We start from the raw sequence: 20,511 nt of genomic DNA, 5'->3' as shown, positions 1-20,511 counted from the left end.
CTAAAATGTCATGTGGTTCCCATCATATTAAAATAATTACATTTACTTTAATTTGAAAAACAGGCTGTATCCTCTTTTGCCTAATGATAAGAATTAGGTTAGAAAGATCAAGCTGAAATTACAAGCACTCTTTTAGAAACTACACTTTGAGAAAAATTGTCCCTGTGGTGGTATCCTCAAATGTACATATTCTTTACTTTACCTTTAGGGAACACAACCACGGTTGTACCTTTAAAGTTACAATTACACAGGGGTACAAGGGTTGACATGCTAAAGCATATTCTATCAGCTTGCAAGGTTAGTTTGTCGCAGAGGTGGTATATGTGGAGACATAATCAGGTGCTAAGGGTTTTAGCATGTTTGTTGGACAGCAAACGCTTAGAGGTAAACACATTAATGAGTGGTTGTAGTAATAAAGTGATTAGGTTTGTGCGTGAGGGTGAACATATTCGAGAGTGTGCGCAGGCTATAAATATTGGTAAATGGGGTGAAGCATGAGATTGGAAATTGCTGAAATTGCTGGTAGACGTAGGTAAAAAAAAGGAGGTCCCAGAGTGAATTGCATTAAGTACACTACCTGGCTCCTGGGAAGAGCTAGTGATACAGTGAGTGGTTTGGGTTCTCATGTGATGGGCTCAATGAGTAACTGTAGATGGTTGCTGATCGGATCCTAAACGGCCACAGCAACCTTAGGGTGTAGTTGTAGGATTGGAAGGATGGAAATTATGTGGCTGCCAGTAGGAAGAGACTAGGGTGAGCCCTATGTGAAGCTCTAATGGATTGGCATAGGATATTTTACATCTTATCTTGTGTATGATTATAATTAATATTTTTTGTGACATTTTTAAGTCCTATCTTAAAAAACTATGTGTGTGTGAGAACATTTACTTCTATTTTCCAGAGAATATTTCTGTGCTTGGAGTTGTTGCTGTGGGGTCTGGTCTTGCCCTCATCATTTTTGGAATGTCAAGTTTTCTCATTTACAGGTACGTTTTGATCCTGTGTAAGTGTGTTTTTACCTGTTTCTTTTCTTGAAAAAAATGATTTTTGTGTAGTACAAGGTTACAGAATATGATTTACATGATAGTTGTCCAAAAGACTCACACCTTTATTCTGGATATACCCAGAAGTGTATTGGATGGTGGTGTAGCGTAGGGGTGACACTGGAGTATACTTGAATCCTGCTCACATCTGTCAGAAATTTAGTCTTATTCTTGGCCAAGAAGTGAATAGTTTTTGTGGGAAAAAAATCTATAAATTTGACCTGGGTTTCTGCTGAAGTCAAAGAACACATAGAGCAGACTGGAATGACACTTTGTGGAAAATGAAAAAGTGTTGAAGCTGACTCATGGATTTATAATTGGATTTATGACGAGTGCAGCCTTGTCAAAACCGTGAGGTAAATATTTACATTAGATCTTCAGGGCCAGTAGACTAAATATTGAAGTTGCCGTTTCAGTCAAAGTATTCCTAGACTTGACATCCATCTCTTGTCACGACTTAGTTTGAAAATGTTCCTAAAATTGTAGTGTGTGTACAGTACAGTACAGTAGCTGAGAAATGACATCACTAACACTGCTGTATATTAAACTAAATATTAAAGCTATCTGAGAAAGGTCATGAAGGGATGGGCTGACCATTATTTCATAGAATAATTTTTGTTTTTATTCTAGTTTTTGTGTCATCACATACAGGTCGGTAATATGTAATTTTCTTGAGTTATGTGTAGAGATCAAAGTAGCAAAAATATATAGAGATACTTAACTATATCCCATATTCACATATATCCCAATACACAATCGGTACCAAAATATTTTGACACAGATCACTAGGAGGAGGAGGTTTCAGTGGTGGTAGCTGTTTAAGTAGGGCTGGGTGGTAATGAATGAACAAGTATACCACCCAACACTAAGTTCAGGCTAAACCTAACCTAACCTGGAGTTAGGGGTCTGAAAAGAAAAGAATGTAATCTACCTTTAGGGAATACAACTGGACTTTTAACGGTATATTTAAACTGTTGTTACCTTAGTGAACCATAAATTACTCATGTTAGATGATTAATTTTAGACCACGTAAACCACTCCAACTTCTCTCAAAATCATTGTGTAGAACTCCTGTTCTCCAGATTTCTAAAACCCAAAGCCTGGGGGATTTGGGAAATGAGACCTTGAGCTGCTTCAAAGTAGTACTGAGTGAGTGATACAAATAAATATAAGGATTAGTTATTATAGCTGGAATATTTTTTTTTAATGATGCGTGGTGTGTGTTCATCTCTTTCCTTGAACCGTGTTCGTTGTGATGTGATTGTGCTTCAAGTGTTAAAACAGACTGGTGGTATTAACTTTGGTTGCTGAAACTGTTTTTTTGTCAGTTTTACATTTGATTACTTTAAGTTCAGTGTTGTCCAAAGACAAGATACAGCATGTTTCTGTGGTACAATTACTCTCTCCAATGTGCTCCAATTACTCTCTTGGCATTTGTGTTTAGGTTCTCCTCAATTTTGCTTCCATGTGGCAGATAGGATGGGGCAAAATCACATGACTACAAGCATGGTAGTATGGTTTTAAAGGGACAGTACATGAACACACAGTGGGGGACATATTAACAGAATTAATAAAAACGATGTGCAAGATTAAAAGTAAAATTCATTATATCGTTATAGGCAAGATTACATCGACTAGAAGTTCTGAATGTTGATTTGTTTATTTTTTGATTAATTGCCCAGCCAGGTTTTGATTCATGTTTTTTTTTTCGAGATTAAACATGGTTTGTATGCAAAAATAGATGTCTACATTTTCCTTTAATGGTGAATCTCCATTCAGAATGCAGAAGTCTAGAACTAGGCATAGCCTAATGTTTAAGTAAAAATTCAGCTATTAAGCATTTACAGTTGTAGCAGTTCAATAAAAAATTAGTATGCACAGCACTCAAATAGATTATTTATTAGGCTATTTTATATTGATCTAATGACATATATTTCTCCAACCAGAAGCTTTCACACTGTGTGTAAAAATTACAAGAGAACCTATTCATTAAGACAAATGCCTAAATTAATTCAATGTGGAATCTTACCCCTTTTAATATTAAGCCCCTGTTGAGGTTTTTCCCTTCTCCTCTCGGTCTCCAAGACCTGCTCCAGAAAAACAAATAACGGTGCGCCTTCTGGGGCCAAGCAGGGTGGCTGCGAAGTGGAGTAAAAAAAAAAAACCTGTTTGAAACGCAAACGCTGCAATATTCCAGCCCCCACCATCTGGAAGTGTTTTACACCTTTTAGATTGTAATGGAATGTGTGAGCATTGCTTTTTACCCTTTTCCTCTTCTCTCTCTCTCTCTCTCTCATTTCCAAATGCCCCACAAACTAATAGCTATCCTCCTCATTGAACTCCTACCTTAACAATGTCCATGTAATGTTAGAACGACTGATTTCAGTTTGTATAAACAGCACCAAGGCCTTGCTCCAAATGGGGACTGTTTGGGGGAAAGAGAAGGTCCTGAGAGAGCTGCTCCAGATGTGTTGATTCGCTTGGACTGCGTCCCTGTGTTTATCCACACACCGGACTGGACAGCGAGGTTTACTCAGAGTTAAAAATAACAGGAGGAAAAAGGCCAGGACACCAGTGACCGAAAAGGAGAAGAAAAAAAAAAGGCCTTGATTTTATTGCCCCTGGTTAAATGTACTTCTTGAACTGGGTCTCCTCAGTGTTGGTCAGCTCCAAATTGTTTCCTCGTTTGTTTGATCTACTGAACATGTTCTCTCCTGTAGAGTTTGAGAAAATCACACACCAAACACTGGCTTTTGGTCGTTTTCGATATTTGGCTTTTTATTTATTTATTTTTTTGACAGGTTTTACAGTTTTTTTTGTAGTCTTGATTATGTATACATATTTATGACACCCTCAACACACAGTGCTACCAACCTGGCAGAGGATGACTAGACAGCGCATACTTTGAAGCACTTTTACTGCTGCAAATTATTGAAATTATTGGATAACTCAGCTTGCTTGGACAAGCGCACTAACACTAAGAGCAGCACCAATTATGCACTTTTGGACTTCTGGCCACCAGTGGATGTGGCAAAGGGGATGGGAATTTGAAATTTTCCAGCTATTTGTCTTGGACTCACTCATAGAAGCAGAAACCTGTTCATTCCTTGAATACAAGGGCATTTTTTTCTTCATTTATGATACAAGTTGTACTTTTTGGTGGTAAAATTCACAGTCATAGTTAATCCAAAGTGAATCAGCATAATTGATTTTTGTTACCATGTACGTTTCTTAAGCCGTCTACTCAGTGAGGGTGTGTCAGTTATGGTTGATTCTACCCTGCTGCATTGCACAGGAAGCTGAAGCTGGAGAAGGAGTTGGCCGGGATGCTGTGGAGGATTAAATGGGAGGACCTGCAGTTTGAGAGCCCCAACAAATACCACAAGCGCGCTGGCAGTCGCCTCACTTTGTCCCAGGTACCAATCCTTCATTCCTCTCTTCTGTACTCATATCTCGTGGGCGGCTCTATGCCTTTCCCAGATGAGCTGCCTGCGTGGCCACACGATCCTTTTAAACAGCTTAAAAGGTCAAATGTGTCTGCATCTTGAAATCTAGGCTTCCTCTCCCTTTTTTTTTTTGCTATAATGTTGCAGTGAAATCATATGCAGACATTTGGACAAGTAAAATGATTGTTGTTCTGTTTCATTGAATTTCTAATTGAAATTGATAGTAACACCTTAAATAAGAAATTTCTGCATATTATTTGTAGCACAGCTCCTATTTATTTGCTCAGTGTACAAAGCCAATTTCTGTCAAATTAAATGAAAGCAAGAATCTGTAATGTTTTAGTTCTCTTGAAGCTTCATTAAACGTACAGAAGTGTGAAGAAACATTTTCCAATATTTTCACTGACCAACTTGATTGTGTTTTGTAAATACAGTATAAAAATATGAATTTGATGCCTCAAACACACTCCAAAAAAAAAGTCAGGACAGAGGCATGCTGACCACTGTGCTACATCATCTTTCCTTTTAATTTGATTTCTTCTTCATAATGTGTCATAGGAGAAAGTTCTGCACTGCAAACTCACTTGTGGCACATGAAGAAAGAGGCTTGGCATCGTCTTCTTGAATTAACCATGGATTCCTTAGAAGACATTTTGTCTTAATGGCAGCATACATTTCTCTAAATTCCAATATATGCCTCTGCATCTATGGTACATTCACACATATGTAAGCCAACTATTCTGTGGGAACTGATGCACCTCATACCATAACAGATGTTTGCTTTTGCACCTATCACTGATAGCTGACTGGATGGTCCCTTACATCTTTGGCACAGCGAACCTGGCATCCATTTTTCCAAAAACAATCTGAAACCTTTGACTCATCTGACTACAGCACACCTTTCCACTGTCTTTTGGACAAGATAAGCTTGGGCCCAGAGAACTCAATAGTCATTCTGAATAGGACTGATGTACAGCTTTCTCTTTGTGCTACAGGTTGCATCTCTTGATGCAGTGATGGACTGTGTCACATTAAATTGTTGTTTCTGGCCATGCCATAAAAGACTGAAATTTCCCTGGATTTCCAAATTCTTTTCACAATTTTATGTACAGTATATGTACTGATATTCTTTGCAATCCAGTCAGCCAAGAATATTTCCTGCAAAAACATCTTCCTGTGGATTCTCATTTTATTGACAATTATGATATCTTCACCTGTTATTTTACTTGTATATATTGGCTTAATTTAGAATGGTGTAACTTGATTTTCTACACCCTTTTTCCTTACGTCTGTCCCAATTTTTTTAACGGAGTAGCAGCCAAAAAATTCAGAGATTTATATTTACCAAATACAGTAAGTTAGGTCAGCCAAAACTTTAAAAGTAATTTTTTTGTACATTTGTTATTTATATAAACTGTATTGCATTTTATAAACTGTCCCAACTTCTACAGAAATAGGGTTTGTAATATATAAATGTAGTTTTTTTGTTTGTTTTTTTTGCGAAAGGCTACATTTTATATTTAGTTTTTTTCTCCACATATGTAAAATTTAGCAAATTATGTGTCAAGTGTGTTCCCTCTAGAGGAATGTCACTTAACCAGGGCTGTCTAAACATGTGCTTCACGCTGACTATTTTACATTTGAGTTTAATGCCTATAAATTATTAAGAAACAAAAAAGTGGCAAGAAATGCAAAGGGTGTCTTCTCATAATTAATATGAACTGACATCACACAGCCACTGGTAGAGCCTTTAAGAGTCACTTGTTTGCTTCATGAAAGTATGGCAAAGTGGGTTCCTTTGTTTTAGTTTTGAGTTTGCTCTTACTAATATTTAACTTCTTATAGATGACTTTTGTTGGTTAAAATACTATTTTTGGAATTACTTATGACATTGAGCCAGCAGTGAAAAATCACAAAAGTAGCTTATTTTAGCAAAAGTTTTGCCCAAATTAGCAGCTCACACCCACCCCTGACAGACTGACTGTACACACATTCAGTTTTAAACTCTTGAGATTCCTGGGTGATGGCTAGTAGCCTTGTTATGAATAGTTTTGTTGTATTTTAAAATGTTTCCCCAGTTCAGACATTAGTGTGATTACTTAATGTTCCTAAATGGTCCAAATGCTTTTAAAACTCTCTGTAGGCGTCTGTAGCAGTTAGTGTTACTGTCGTTCAGAATTCCGTCTATTCATACAGTTTTTACTACAGTTTTTGGACAAATAAAAAGTGTATATGTTTTAAGGACTAATGAATTTCCCAACCCAGGTTTAAATACATGTTTTGTTTGTTTGTTTTTTTATTCATAGACATACTCTACAAAGAATACATGTCTGCACATATTATTGTGCTATTACATTTTAATTGCTGAATTAACATATTTGGAGGGAGGGACGGGACATGAAACATGAACTGTGCAAATTTATATTTTATTAATATAAGTATTTATATTTACTTGAATACTTTGTTCACAAAAAAATTATTTGCAAATAAATACAAAAAACCTCCCTATATATTATACCTGATGAGCAGGGGTGTTTAACCTAGTCATTGTAACCCCCCCTGGGTTGTCTAGATATAGTCCCAGGAGGAGTTGAGAGTGATTCTACAACAATAAATGAATGCAAACCGATGAACAGCCCTCCTGGAGTTTTGGAGGTTGGAAATATTGTTTGGTGCCCCAAACCACAATATTAATTATCATATGCTGCTGGTTCCTATTGCTGCATGCCTTCTATATTCAGTTTACACACACACACATACATATATAATTTACTAAATTAGAAACTGAACAAATGCATTAAATTGCAAAGGCCTACATGTTGCTTGTATAAATGAGATATATAGTTTTTCAGACCAGTGTAACAACATATTCTAGAGCCTGTATGGAAATCAAAACATTGATTTGCTGTTTTCTTCTTGTTGTTTTTATTTTTTTTTCCTCTGTCGAAAGTGACAATGTCCCCAAACCAGAAATCACAAGTAATCTAATAGTCTAAACGACTGTTGAAGTTATCATTCTGCTTGTCTTATTATTATTGTTATTCTCTATTCCGCACCTGTTGGACCCTTTGCCTGTTCTGAGAAGGACAGAAAAACATGTTGACTGTTCTAAGCACCATAGCAACTGCACGATGGCTTATATAATGTTCTCAGTAAATTATAGCATGTTCTGAGTATATTTTTCAGATGTGACAAATAGAGATTAGGCTGGACAACTTCCAGATTAGGCTGGAGTACATTTTAAATAGTGCTGGATGTTTATTCTTGGAAATATCTCACTTAGCACACCCTGGATACATCTAAATCCTACAACTACAAGTTCTCAGAGGCTGAATTAGTCTCTTCCGTCCTTATTGCCTGCAAATTTGTATTGCTTTGGTTTTGTGGTTCATGTTGCGTCTCTTGTGTGTTCTTTCCAGAGGGGTTCCAGCTACGGTTCCTTGATATCGGCGCATGGCAAACATCAGCTGTTTGCAAAAACAGGCTATTTTAAGGTAAGGCTGAGTTCTTCTGACATTTTCCCTACATTCATTCTTCTACACACCCACACGCATAGAGGGATAGAGCGAGAAAGGGAGAGGAGGAAAGAAAGAGTGGGCGTGCAGACTTCTCTCAGTATGTTACTCCAAGATCAGAATGTATTGCACCCTTGTCTTCGGCGCGGCTGCCTACTTTGCCATGTTTGTTGTGCCAGATTAATTGGATCACAGATGTCAATATAGCAGCAATATTTGCTGGTGGCAAGGAACCCTGCCAGGTGAATATTTATTTACTACCCAACAGGCTACTGAGACTATTTTAGAGCAGGGAAGATATGTAGCTCTTCTATTACTTCTGATTAAAAACACAAAACAATGTGCTTGTTATGGTAGCAGCACATGGGAAAGCTTCATACGCATATCACTCTTCCTTAAAAAAGAATGGTATATAAAAACGGAATGCACATGATAAGCAAAGAGGCACCTTTATCCTTGTGGCCTTGATGCACACTGAAAAGCTCACTGATCTTTCAGAGAACAGCTAAATATTTCTAGGAAATGGTAAATCCTCACAAATAGAGCTTTTTCACCAAAAGAACTCTAGTTCTTGAACGGTTCCATTCCTGAGTCTTGGAACCTTGGTTCTTTCTAGTGAACCAGCCCGCTTTTCTACAAGTTTAGAGGGGACCCAGTGATACATCATCAGTGGGGGGTGTCACTGTGGCTGAATACAGCAACAGAGCCACAGATAAAACGTCAGAGCCATGACACTTAGGAATGAACTTTTCTGGTTCCTAAACTACTTTACGTCGGTGGAAACACGCTTGATGTTTCCAAACTTAGTTTGAGAACTGGAACCGTCCTGGTTTCTCGTTGGTGGAAATGCACTAAAAGGGATTGTACAGTCTGATCTTCAATTTTTTTATAACATACCTGGATCAATAGACAGGAACGTCCAGTTTATTTCCAGCCTAAATCAGACCAAATGCATTTTCAGCTATTTACCAGTTTTATTTATTTATTATTTAAATATCTTCTTCTTTCAGTATCTTTCTGAAAATAAATAAATGAAAACAGAGATAAGAATTTCAAACTCCTGCTCTACACCTCTTATATTATTTCTTTTTTTATTTACATACCATATCTTCACCAGAAATCTAACCTAGAACCCAACAGTCTCTTCTGAAATGGCTTTTACATTAGATTTTATATTATTGCTGTTAGGATTCTATTGCGTTCAGCTATTTTCATTAGTGAGGTCAAGATATTGGCTGGAGTGTCGTCATCTCACATGTGGATGGAATTAAAATATTAGTAATAGCCCCCATAAGTGATATCACATAAGTTCATCACAATCCAGGCTGTGTCTCTTAAGAAGACAGGCGCGCATGCTTTGTCAGGCTTCAGGCTTGAATACTGAGTGTAATGTACCAGAGTGACAGTGCGTGAGCGCTGTGTTCTTAGGGTAAATTTCTACACTTAAAACTTGACACTGTGGAATATTGTAGGTTATGATTACAATAGAACTTTTTCAAGTGGTGTTTTTAGTATAAGAAAAGGATTAATTGATCTATCACATTACTGAGGTGAATAAGAAATGCATCATTCTGTAATTCAAAATTTGTTCAATTTAATAATCTTACATTTTAAAATATAAAATTGAGATAATGGAACCTAAAATCAATAATTAATTTACGTAATCAAAGGTAATAAACATACTCAGTGACAGTTTACTACATTTTGAAACCAAAACTGTAATTTATTTAAGTGCCATTAGCTCCTGAAAGGATGAAAATCCATATTTGCCTTCCAAAATCTTTTTTATGAACCAAAGCACATAAGATCACCATCCATTCTTTAATTGGGCTATTTGCAATCATGCTCAACTGAACTGTGACAGAGTGAATTATACTGAAACCCATTTTTTTACATAGATGTTGGTCTGTTTAATTGGTTTCTCCCAGAATCTATATCATTCACACTTGTTCTAACAAACCGAATTAACTGAGCATTCACACCAAGGTTTGTTTTAGTCAAACCAAACCTACCAATAAATGCTAAGATTGTCTTTTAAAACAGCTCTGAACAAATCAAGTCACATTTCTACAGATTTAAATTTCAGCAGTCTTTATTCATCTTGCTTAAGCTTATTTCCTTTCACACTACAATACCAGTCGGTTCTAAAACTAATGTTAGTGTCCACATTAGCATGGTCAGGCTGCAGTTGCATTTGCTTGCCTAGCCACATTTTTTGTCATAGTAACAGTGCAGACATGAGTACACAGAGAGCATTAAGGGGAAAAAATGACCACATGAAAAGAAAAATGATCTACATGTAATAGCTGGCGTGTGATTGGAAAAAGTCAGATGTCTTGTGGCTTTTGTCCATTGAGCAGTGGAAATCCACCCTACTCATATCAGATTCGCAAAAAAAAAAAAAATCAGTTTGAGCTGCCTGTCTGAACAAGGCCTTAGTAGTTTAGGTTAGAAGAGTTTGACATTGTCTATAAGTTGGGACTCATCCCCATCTTTCAGTTGGGTTAAACACTATCACATTGTTCTTCTTCTCACACAGGGAAACCTGGTAGCAATCAAGCATGTGAACAAGAAAAGGATTGAGCTGACCAGACAAGTGCTGTTTGAACTGAAGCATGTAAGAAGAAGTTTGCTTATAAGGTGTGTGCGTGTGTGTGCGTGTCTGTGCGAGTGTGTGTGTGTGTGCACATACATGTGTAGGTATTTGTGTGTGATGGAGAAAGAGGGTTTTGTTTGTGTGTGTGTATGTGTGTGTTTGTGTATGTGTATGTGTGTGTTAGGCCACTGTTGATGACCTCACTCAATAACCTCACTGCCTGTGGTGGTAAAAACACATCCCCCTTCCACACACACATACACACACACACACACAAACACACACACACAGGTTCTAAAGTGGGGGTGGGTAGCAGCATGAGGCCACGTAAAAAGGGGGAAATGTTGCTGCTAGATTTCTTTACAAGGTGTTTCAAAGAGGGCCCTCTGCCTTCAGAGCCGAATTCTGGCCAACAGTCACCATGACAGGATAGGAAAAATAGCCTTAAGTGAGAAATAACACAAGCATAAACTATTTCCCTGTTGATCTGCTCCAGAGACAGTATGTACTAATTCAACACCCCTACTTCCAAAAGCCTCCCAAAAAAGAGAATTGAGTCATCGTTCGCTGTCTGTACAGTTCGCCGTTGTCTGCATATCATCTTGACCCTTCTGGATCATGGCTGTCTTAAGGGAGCCAGAACCTCTTTACATATTTGTGTACCTAAAAAGGTTATTGTTAATTTGTACTTGATTTTTCAGCATTTCTTTACGAAAACAGGCATTTTTGTAACAGCAAGTACAATGACAGCAATAATATATACAGATGGGCTCTGTTCTCATTGGTTGTTGTGGTAATCATTACAAATGGCAGTGTACATTATTACTTCAGGGAAGAAATTTCATTGCCCATTGCCTCTACATTAGTCTAAAACAAATACATATTTACCAACTGAAAATTACAAAGGATGTAATAGTAATTTAGTCATTTTATTTAGATATTAAAAGCAGATTAGTTTACACATGATTTAAAAGGCATGTTAGTGTATCATCTGAATGAATGAATTAATAATTATGAATTCAGTGTTGAACTAAAAGAGATGAATCTGTTTAATAACAGTCAGTAATGAAACTGGAAAAATATACTATATGGCAATAAACTACTTTGTTTCAGAAACATGTAATCACATGACTGTAACACAGTACTTTGGACCATGTAACCATTTGTACTGATTATGCCTTACTCACAAGAATTGAAACGAAATCAACGCTGTTCCATTTAAGGACCGTATTTGGGAGGGAAAAAAAGCCATGAGTTTGTTTTTTTCTATTATCTTGACCTTAGATAGCAGCTTCATTTGAAGCTTAGCTTTGCTTGAACAGGCTCCAAAAACAGTTCTTAACAGAATCCTCTTTGACTCATTAATTAATATAGGAGGACTTCCAAATTCTAGTTGAAATATACTGAGCTGGTGCAGATGCTGAAATAATTTGTGTTCAGATATTACACATTACATATATTACATTATATTATATCACATATAATATGAATGAAACTTGTTATTAGACATATTTATAAAGATTTTTTTCAACCAGTTTCATGCTCAGAGTTTAGGGTTTAGGGTTAGGGTTACTTCTGGGCTTTCCAATGACTGCAGTGTTTTGTTGCTGAAGTGAATGTAAGCTATCACTGACAGTGTTTTATTCTCTACACTTTGTAGATGAGAGATGTCCAGTTCAATCATCTGACAAGGTTTGTTGGTGCCTGTATCGATCCGCCAAACATGTGCATTGTGACTGAATATTGTCCCAGAGGTAGTCTTCAGGTAAACACTTCTATACACTTTTTGTATCAGTTTGCGGGATGTATTTCTTATGATCTTGGTCATGTTTAGGTGTTGTATATAATGACGCACTAAATTGCATAACCTTGTGAAAGAGACCATTTGCACCAATTGCATTTACCAATTCCACTGTTACGTTTTTTACAGAGGCTGACATTTTTATAGATAATTAAATAACTCCTGTAGCTCTGAGCAATTCTGGGAACTGGTCGGAGTACAGTTCATTACTTCCATAAATTTCATTGCTTTCATCTTTCGTTCCATGACAGTTGCAGTTTTTTGCTGAAGAGAGTGACTGCCACAAACTCAATCCCCTTGATCAAATTTTGGATTTTGACAAATATAGAAAATGCCAAAAAGCTCTTTGGTTGGTCAGTTGTTCATGGCGTTGATTTCTGGTTTGTTCTCACAGGACATTCTGGAAAATGAGAGCATCAACCTGGACTGGATGTTCCGCTTCTCTCTGATCAATGACATTGTCAAGGTGTGTAAGAGTATAGTCTGCCAAAGTATTTAGCCCTTTTAAAATAAGTGAGAGCTTAATAACTTTCACAAACAACATGAACATCACAGGAGAGGTCTCACTAAATACAGTAAACAGTCTGTCACCCCAAAAGTGTCTTGTAATAGCCAGATGCACCTTTAAGGGTGAATGACACAGCAGTGTTGCTTTGGCCATTTTCTAGCCTTAAATGACTGCCATTAGTAAAAGAAAAGAGACAGCAATCAAAGCAACATGATGGTGCTTTTGGAAGAGAAATGAAAAAAAAAAATCATTCTGCTACAAATGTACCCCTTCTTAATCAAAACTAATCTTGTGTTCTTTTTCAATCCCAAGCCAAGACACACAAAAGGGGCTTTCAGTGAAAACACTGGTCTGTGATTACATCAAAGTGAAACATCACTTGAGCAAAGGAAATGTCCATTCCTTTTCAGCAGGGACAAATATTAAGAAAAAAATCCATAGTGCTCTTATCCACACGTAGGGAACATTTACGTGGCAGTGACAGGATCACCTTGAGAAAATGGCCCTTTTTATTTTCTATATACCGTGAAGACTCACTTTATTTTCTACCCCCATGTGTCGATTAGCATGTCCAAGGCTTGCTTTTCAGTTCTGAGACCAATAATATTCTCAGTACTGTTTGCATATCTGCATTCACATGCGTAATCCCCACTGTGGCGATTCAACCCTATGGCACCCACAAATACATTTCAACATTCAGTGTTTCATGCCTTTCCCCTTAAGCCTCCTTGTGAAAACATTAAATAGTTTGTTACATGCACATTTTTGTTTTTGGGACACTTTTATTAATATCAGGCACATTTCTGAGTTAATGTGTGTTTTGTTACATTTGGCCTTTAAAGAGTAGGCAAACTATAATTTAAAAAATAACATGCCGATTTTGTGTCTGCGCTGTCAGGGAATGAACTATCTGCACAACAGCTACATAAGTTCACATGGAAATCTGAAGTCATCAAACTGTGTGGTGGACAGCCGCTTTGTACTGAAAATTACTGATTATGGTCTGGCAAGCTTTCGTTCATCATATGATAATGAAGACTCGCATGAACTTTATGCAAGTAAGTAAACATAAAACCAGCTCATGTAGATTCTTAGTTTGACATATTAGATCTCTTAAATCTCTAATGTGAGAATGTAAGTCAGTCTTTTTTATTTTTTTATTTGTCATATTTTAGATTTTTTCGTTTACTTTTTGTTTTCGCATATATGCTTCCTTTTTTAATCTTTAATTATTATTATTTGTAGTAGTAGTATTTAGTAGTAGTTTGTAACTAAAAATATATTGTTAATGATTTTTCTCAAAAGGTAAGATATTTCTAGTTTCTAGTAAGATTTATTTTTTTTTTTTGGTCTAATTTAATAGCTACTTTCCTCAAATTTTTTCACCTGTTCAGAAATGCTTGTTATTTCAGTGTTCATTTAGTGAATTCATGTACCATTTCCTTGCAGAGGAAACAGAAGGAAAGTAAAATTTTGAAATGTATATTGTTATTATAAATATTTTCTTTTAATGTTCCAGGAAAACTATGGACAGCCCCAGAGTTACTGGCATACGACAGACCTCCGCCTCAGGGAACACAGAAGGGAGATGTGTACAGCTTCGGTATAATTTTGCAGGAGATAGCCTTGAGGAATGGTCCATTCTATGTAGAAGGCATGGATCTGAGCCCAAAAGGTGAGCGCACAGAAGAATTAAAATGTATTAGAAGCATTCATTCATTTATCCAGTTCAGGCTTGTGTTGGGTCCGGAGCCAGAATCATTGGGCACAAGGCAGGAACACACCCTGGAGGGGGCGTCAGTTCTTCACAGGGCAACACACACTCACACATTCACTCACACCTATGGACACTTTTGAGTCACCAATCCACCTACCAAATTGTGGTTATGGACTGTGTGAAGGAAACCCACGCGGACACCGGGAGAACGCACCAAACTCCTCACAGACAGTCCCCCGGAGTGAGGCTCTAACCCACAACCCTAGGACCCTGGAGATGTGTGACAGCGACACTACCTGCTGTGCCACCGTGCCGCCTATATATTTAGTTTTAAAATTAATTAATTGTTTATTTATTATCTTTTTTTTATATGACTACGCAAGCGATGATCAGATAAATCAAGTTTGTCTTTGGTTTTGGCATGGCAACAATGAAAACATGCAGGTTATCTCAGTAATTAATTCTTTTAACACTTTTAGCACATAAACATGTTAAACGAGTGAAACAGAGATAGTTTTAGAGATAATGTAGTGCATGCACATAGCAAAAAAGAAAGATATTTTGAGCAAAGCAATAACATTCTCTGCGCTCCTTTTACCTTTCCCTAATTTGATGTAGTCAATGTGACTTTGCCTTGTTTACACTAATCTCATCTGATGTGTAATAACGTTGCAAATGGTTTGGTGATTATATTCACATGGGCATAAAATAGCCAAATCAGACCTGAGTTATTTAGCTGCTGGTGTTTTCCTGAGCCATTTCCAGTGAAAAAAAGCATGTAGGATTAATGTGTAACAACAACCCCTGGCATCAGCTAACTCTACCTCTGGTTGAACTTTGTAAAATGCACTGAAGTGGAAAGGTCTGTTGCGAGAAAAGCTGTAGGCAGGAGCCGGACTCTGCTGCATAATGTTAGACAAACATTCACATGGTGAGGTGACCATTGCAGCGATGTTGAACGCACAAGAAAGAGGGCAATTTGATACTTACCTTCACACGAGCTTGGCACAAGGAAAGCCTTCATGAGGGGTGGGAACTCCAGTTCACTAATTTACAAACTGTAATGTCAAATTTTGGTACAGAGACAGAGCTGTGTTTTATCTGTTTGAAAATATATTTTCAAGTTGGTATATTTTATTAGTCCAAAGCAGTACAGTCCAACTTTGGGGGAAAATGTTTTAGTGTATATTTACCCTCATTAAGCAATTTGTAAAATATATGTAACATTGACTTTTCAAACAAATGTATCCTTTGTGTTAAGTCTAACTGGTGCTGGGCATTTTCAGATTATATATTGTATTATTTTGTATTTTTTTCTTTCTTTCTTATACATTTATACAAAGCCTCACTGAAGTAATGTCATGTGAAGTAATGCGTCTGTGTATTTGTCTGTGTTTGTGTGTGATTTACTGATTTATTTTTATCAGAGATAATCCAGAAGGTGCGGAACGGTCAGAAGCCATATTTCCGGCCCACAACAGATAACAGCCGGCACTGCGAGGAGCTGACCCTCCTGATAGAAAGCTGCTGGGCCGAGGACCCTGCAGAGCGCCCTGACTTTAGCCACATCAAGATCTTTATCACCAAACTCAACAAGTGAGTGCTGTTCATAATGCACACAGCAACTAGACCTTAGAGTTTGCTGCTTGTTTTGGCTTGATTTTGAGGTACAAATGGGCAGATTAAGATTCTTACATTCCCTTTGGGAAATCAGTCGTTAGATTAAAATACTAAGTCATAGTAAGTGACCTCTTTTAGCATTGAATGTAATTTCCAGAACTGTTTTTTTTTTTTTTTTTAAGCAATTATTTGAATGCAGCTGTGATTTTAATATCAAATGGATATATGCTTTAGATTTATATATGCTTTCTATTTAGACTAGATAGTACGTTAAATTCCATGTCTTGTTTCTTTCTTTCATTTTTTTTCATGGCCCAGCTTATATTGTGTTCCTTTAATGCAAAGGACCTAAACCTTTTCAGTCTTACAGTTTTTGTAAGTTTTGCCTTAATAATACATAACTAGAATGTTTGTCTAATATGAATTGTTTTAATGTAACTCATTAATAAAATTTGAATCATTTTATAAATTTAGACACATGTTTTATGTATGTGTTTTGTAGTCCATTGACTTCACAGTTTTTTTTTTTGCTATTTTACTGAAAGATGAATATGAGACCTTGGGCTTCTAGGTGTCCAAGGTTTTTAAATGGCAAGTTTCTTCTAAAATTAGTTTGACACCCCCTAAAACGCTGAGCGATCCCACTCATATAAGTTATATAAGCATTGTTGGGATCAGGTTTGCAATGTTGGATGACATGATTAATTCAAGGGAGCTTCATCACTTCAGAAAATGCAATTCCACTCTGCAGTCTAATTCGGGGGAGATTTATACCTCACTAGTCACCGCTTGGCATTGGGTATGATGATCTTAGGTTCATTTGCTGCTGTTCTTTTTATGGAGATTATATTAGCTGAGTAGCAATTTACCAATGTAAGGAGTTTCTATAGGTTACTGCACATGGTGTATTTCTTTAAGTAGAAGTCTGTTAGAATTAACCCCCTGGATTTTTTTCCTGATACCACAAAGGTTTACACAGGTCTTTGTTGCCATATTTGACCAGGTTTGGCCGAAGTGCAGTGGATTGTTTAGGTGAACAGGGCATTGTTGCATGTGCTACTTCAAGCAATATGAGGAAGTGACAACTATTCCATTTCAATCAAAACAGCTGTCTACATAGGCCAAAGTCAAAAAATCAGTGTGCAATGGCACTTCACGTTGTTACACTCTAACAAGAAAACCTATCTAGGATATTCACCTGCTCTGTTTTCTGATTTATCAGTGAGTGTTTCATGTTCTGAACTGATGCACAGGTTTGAAACTTGTGATGTAGACATACTAAGACATGCTGTGCCATTCTGTCCTGTCACATGCTTTTGTCTCTTGCAGTTAGGACATGGTGTTACTGCTACTTCAAACAAAGGATTTTAAGAGGGGGAACAAGAGTTAGATGAGCTTTCATGTCAATCCTCTTTAATAGTGTGTTCTGTATGAGGATAAGTCTTCTATATACACTAATGTAATTCTTTATTCGCCAGTGCCTGGTTAAAAGCCTTTGCTCATTTATATAAGCCTTTGCTCTCTTACCCATAGCTCAAGCCTGATATTTCAGATAGAGATGGATTGTCTTTAGCTTCAGAGTTTTGTAATTGTACATGTAGGTGTGCGTTCTCTTGCCCAGAATAGTTCTGAATGATTCAGCACTCCACTAGGGCACCAGCTGAGGATGATTCAGCCAACATTGTCAGCATAGTTTCTAAACATTGCATTTTAAACACATCAAGCCTGCAAAATGTTGAGGGGAATCTCAGTGGACTCCAACAGAAAGATTCTGATTACTTCACACAGGAGAGGTACAGTGTCCTGCTGTTGTTGGCCAATAATTAGCCATTAACTGTTATCAATTCATCTTTTAGAGGAGCACTAGTATTTATTCCTTACAATTACAGCTTTAATATCATTGTGATGCTTCATTGACCTGTAATGGGGAGAATAGAACGTCTGCTGTTGTTACTCCAGGCTCAGCACTGCAGAAACTGCACTATGTACATTTTGGAGGCTGGTAGGAGCCGACTCTCCACATACTCCTCTTACCTCCCCCCTCCCTCTTGATTTCAGAATAGTGCTGTAAAAGTGCATTAAACTCTGCAGCTGTAGGGGGAGCCCAGGAGCAATAATACCTAATCTTACCTAGTGTTCCTTTAAAAATAAATACAAATGATTAGACTCAATCATGGGGTTATATGGAAATCCAGTCATTCCCTCATGTCTCAGTAAGCATGGTTCATTAATCTGGGTTCATTTATTCAGTAATTTTCTTCAATCTGTTTTATTTGTTTTATTATTAATTCTGTGTATGTTTTTATGCTTGCCATTTCACATCCAAGGATGTCTTGTTTCTGACCGCTGCTTGTGTCTGTGTCAGAGAAGGGAGCACCAGTATCCTCAATAACCTGCTGTCCCGAATGGAGCAGTATGCCAACAACCTGGAGAACCTGGTGGAGGAACGCACACAAGCCTACCTGGAGGAGAAGAGGAGGGCCGAAAACCTGCTTTATCAGATATTGCCACAGTAAGAATCACATATTTATTCATAGATGGATATATAGATTAATATAATTTGTTCTTCAATGATCAGGACCCCCAAAAAGAGCAGGTATTTTATGGGTGGTGGATCATTCTCACCATTACAGTGACACTGAAGTAATCATAGTGTGTTTAGAATGTGTTGTGCTGGTAGGAGTGGATCAGACACAGCAGTGCTGCTGGAGTTTCACTGCTGGACCGATAATAGTCCACCAACCAAAAACGTCCAGCCAACAGTGTCCTGTGTGTGGCATCCTGTGTCCACTGATGAAGGACTAGAGGACAAATAACAGCAACAGATGCACTACTATCTCTGACTCTAGGTCTACAAAGCAGTCCAATGTGATAAATGTGTTTTATGAAGTGGCCACTGAGTGGGCATTCCAGCAAAATTGCTGTGTCTGATCCACTCAAACCAGCACAACACACAAACTCACCGTCACCGTGTCATTGTAGTGCTGAAAATCATTCACCACTCAAATCATAGCACTTCTGCTGTGGTCCTGTGGGGGTGCTAACCGTTTAAGAACAAGGTGAATGAAGACTAACAAAGCATGCAGAACAACAGGTCGAGAGAAAATGGTTGGAGAAATAAGGAGGTCCATTTAATACGGTGGCTGATTGGTGGATATATATTTTGCAAGGGAACTGCAGTATCAGCTAATTAATAATTCATATCTCATTCTTATTCACACATATATTCAAACACCACTCTATTCATAGACTAATAGTAGACAAATTTAAATGGTCTGCAATGACTTGAAAATGTTGAGAAAAATTTAAGCTTGTTATATTAATATAAATTAATGTAATGAATGTGTTTTTCTAGGTTTCATTTCTATCTCATAGATATAGGTATGAAATTTGCAAAACCTTATAATTTTGAAAGCCCTATACGTTTTTTGCATTTATCAGAATTTGGATATGCATATGAATGATAGCTCAGAAAGCCAACCCCCTACACACACGTACTAACACACACACACACACGCATTTTTTTTTTCATGCTCATTAAAATATTTGATTATTCTGCAGTCATCTTCTGTTTTAGCCATAATTATACCAGCAGAGACAAACGTCCAACCAAGTATGAAAACATGACTGGAGCAATTGCTGAGCACTGTGGGAGTTAGAGCATATTAAGCTTTTTTGAGAGAAAGAGGAAAACCCTGGTCCTCTGTCTCTTTCCCACTCTATCACTAATTGATCTCTTTCCCTTGTGAAAAGGCTTTCTGTTGATAAATTGGAAAATCGTTGAGAAAGAGATTTGATTTTTTTTTCTCACAAAGTGCAGTGTTTGGAATTAGGCTTATTAGAAAACTCCTGACATTGACTCTGCAATTGTTTTTTTCCTCACATATACCAAAAAAATACAGAAGTTGTTTTGATGAGTGTTACAACACCTATAGAGGGCAGTGGTCAGTAATATTTGTTTATTTGAGCACAAGGGGTTTCTGTCAGCAGTTGCACCTGGGTTTGCTTTGCTTTTCCAGACATTTGTTGGGTAAGATCCCATAGATCCCTCCATTGTTTTTTTCTCAGCTCAGTGGCGGAGCAGCTGAAGAGAGGAGAGACAGTGCAGGCTGAAGCCTTTGACAGTGTCACCATCTACTTCAGCGACATAGTGGGCTTCACCTCAATGTCTGCTGAGAGTACACCATTACAGGTAGACCCATACAGCACACCCATCAGCCATCATCTTTAGACATCTGTGTATCCTGTGTTCAATCATGCTGGAA

The 20,511-nt window shown here is 37.4% G+C and overlaps 1 protein-coding gene across 1 annotated transcript in view; it reads left to right on the top strand.

The window, feature by feature from the left end:
* Positions 1–20,511, top strand: part of npr2 (natriuretic peptide receptor 2) — a 55,900-nt gene that overhangs the window by 26,103 nt on the left and 9,286 nt on the right. Inside the window, exons 7-17 of the mRNA XM_066660261.1 lie at positions 902–986; positions 4,339–4,459; positions 7,909–7,983; positions 10,544–10,621; positions 12,261–12,365; positions 12,796–12,867; positions 13,808–13,967; positions 14,429–14,584; positions 16,054–16,222; positions 18,612–18,758; positions 20,315–20,438. Coding sequence (XP_066516358.1) covers positions 902–986; positions 4,339–4,459; positions 7,909–7,983; positions 10,544–10,621; positions 12,261–12,365; positions 12,796–12,867; positions 13,808–13,967; positions 14,429–14,584; positions 16,054–16,222; positions 18,612–18,758; positions 20,315–20,438 — 1,292 coding nt within the window. The remainder of the gene's footprint in view (positions 1–901; positions 987–4,338; positions 4,460–7,908; positions 7,984–10,543; positions 10,622–12,260; positions 12,366–12,795; positions 12,868–13,807; positions 13,968–14,428; positions 14,585–16,053; positions 16,223–18,611; positions 18,759–20,314; positions 20,439–20,511) is intronic.

The sequence above is a fragment of the Hoplias malabaricus genome, chromosome 2, assembly GCF_029633855.1.
Source record: "Hoplias malabaricus isolate fHopMal1 chromosome 2, fHopMal1.hap1, whole genome shotgun sequence".
NCBI classification, from domain to species: Eukaryota; Metazoa; Chordata; class Actinopteri; order Characiformes; family Erythrinidae; genus Hoplias; species Hoplias malabaricus.
The sequence above is the reverse complement of the archived record's forward strand: the minus strand, read 5'-3'. Positions and strand labels throughout refer to the sequence as shown.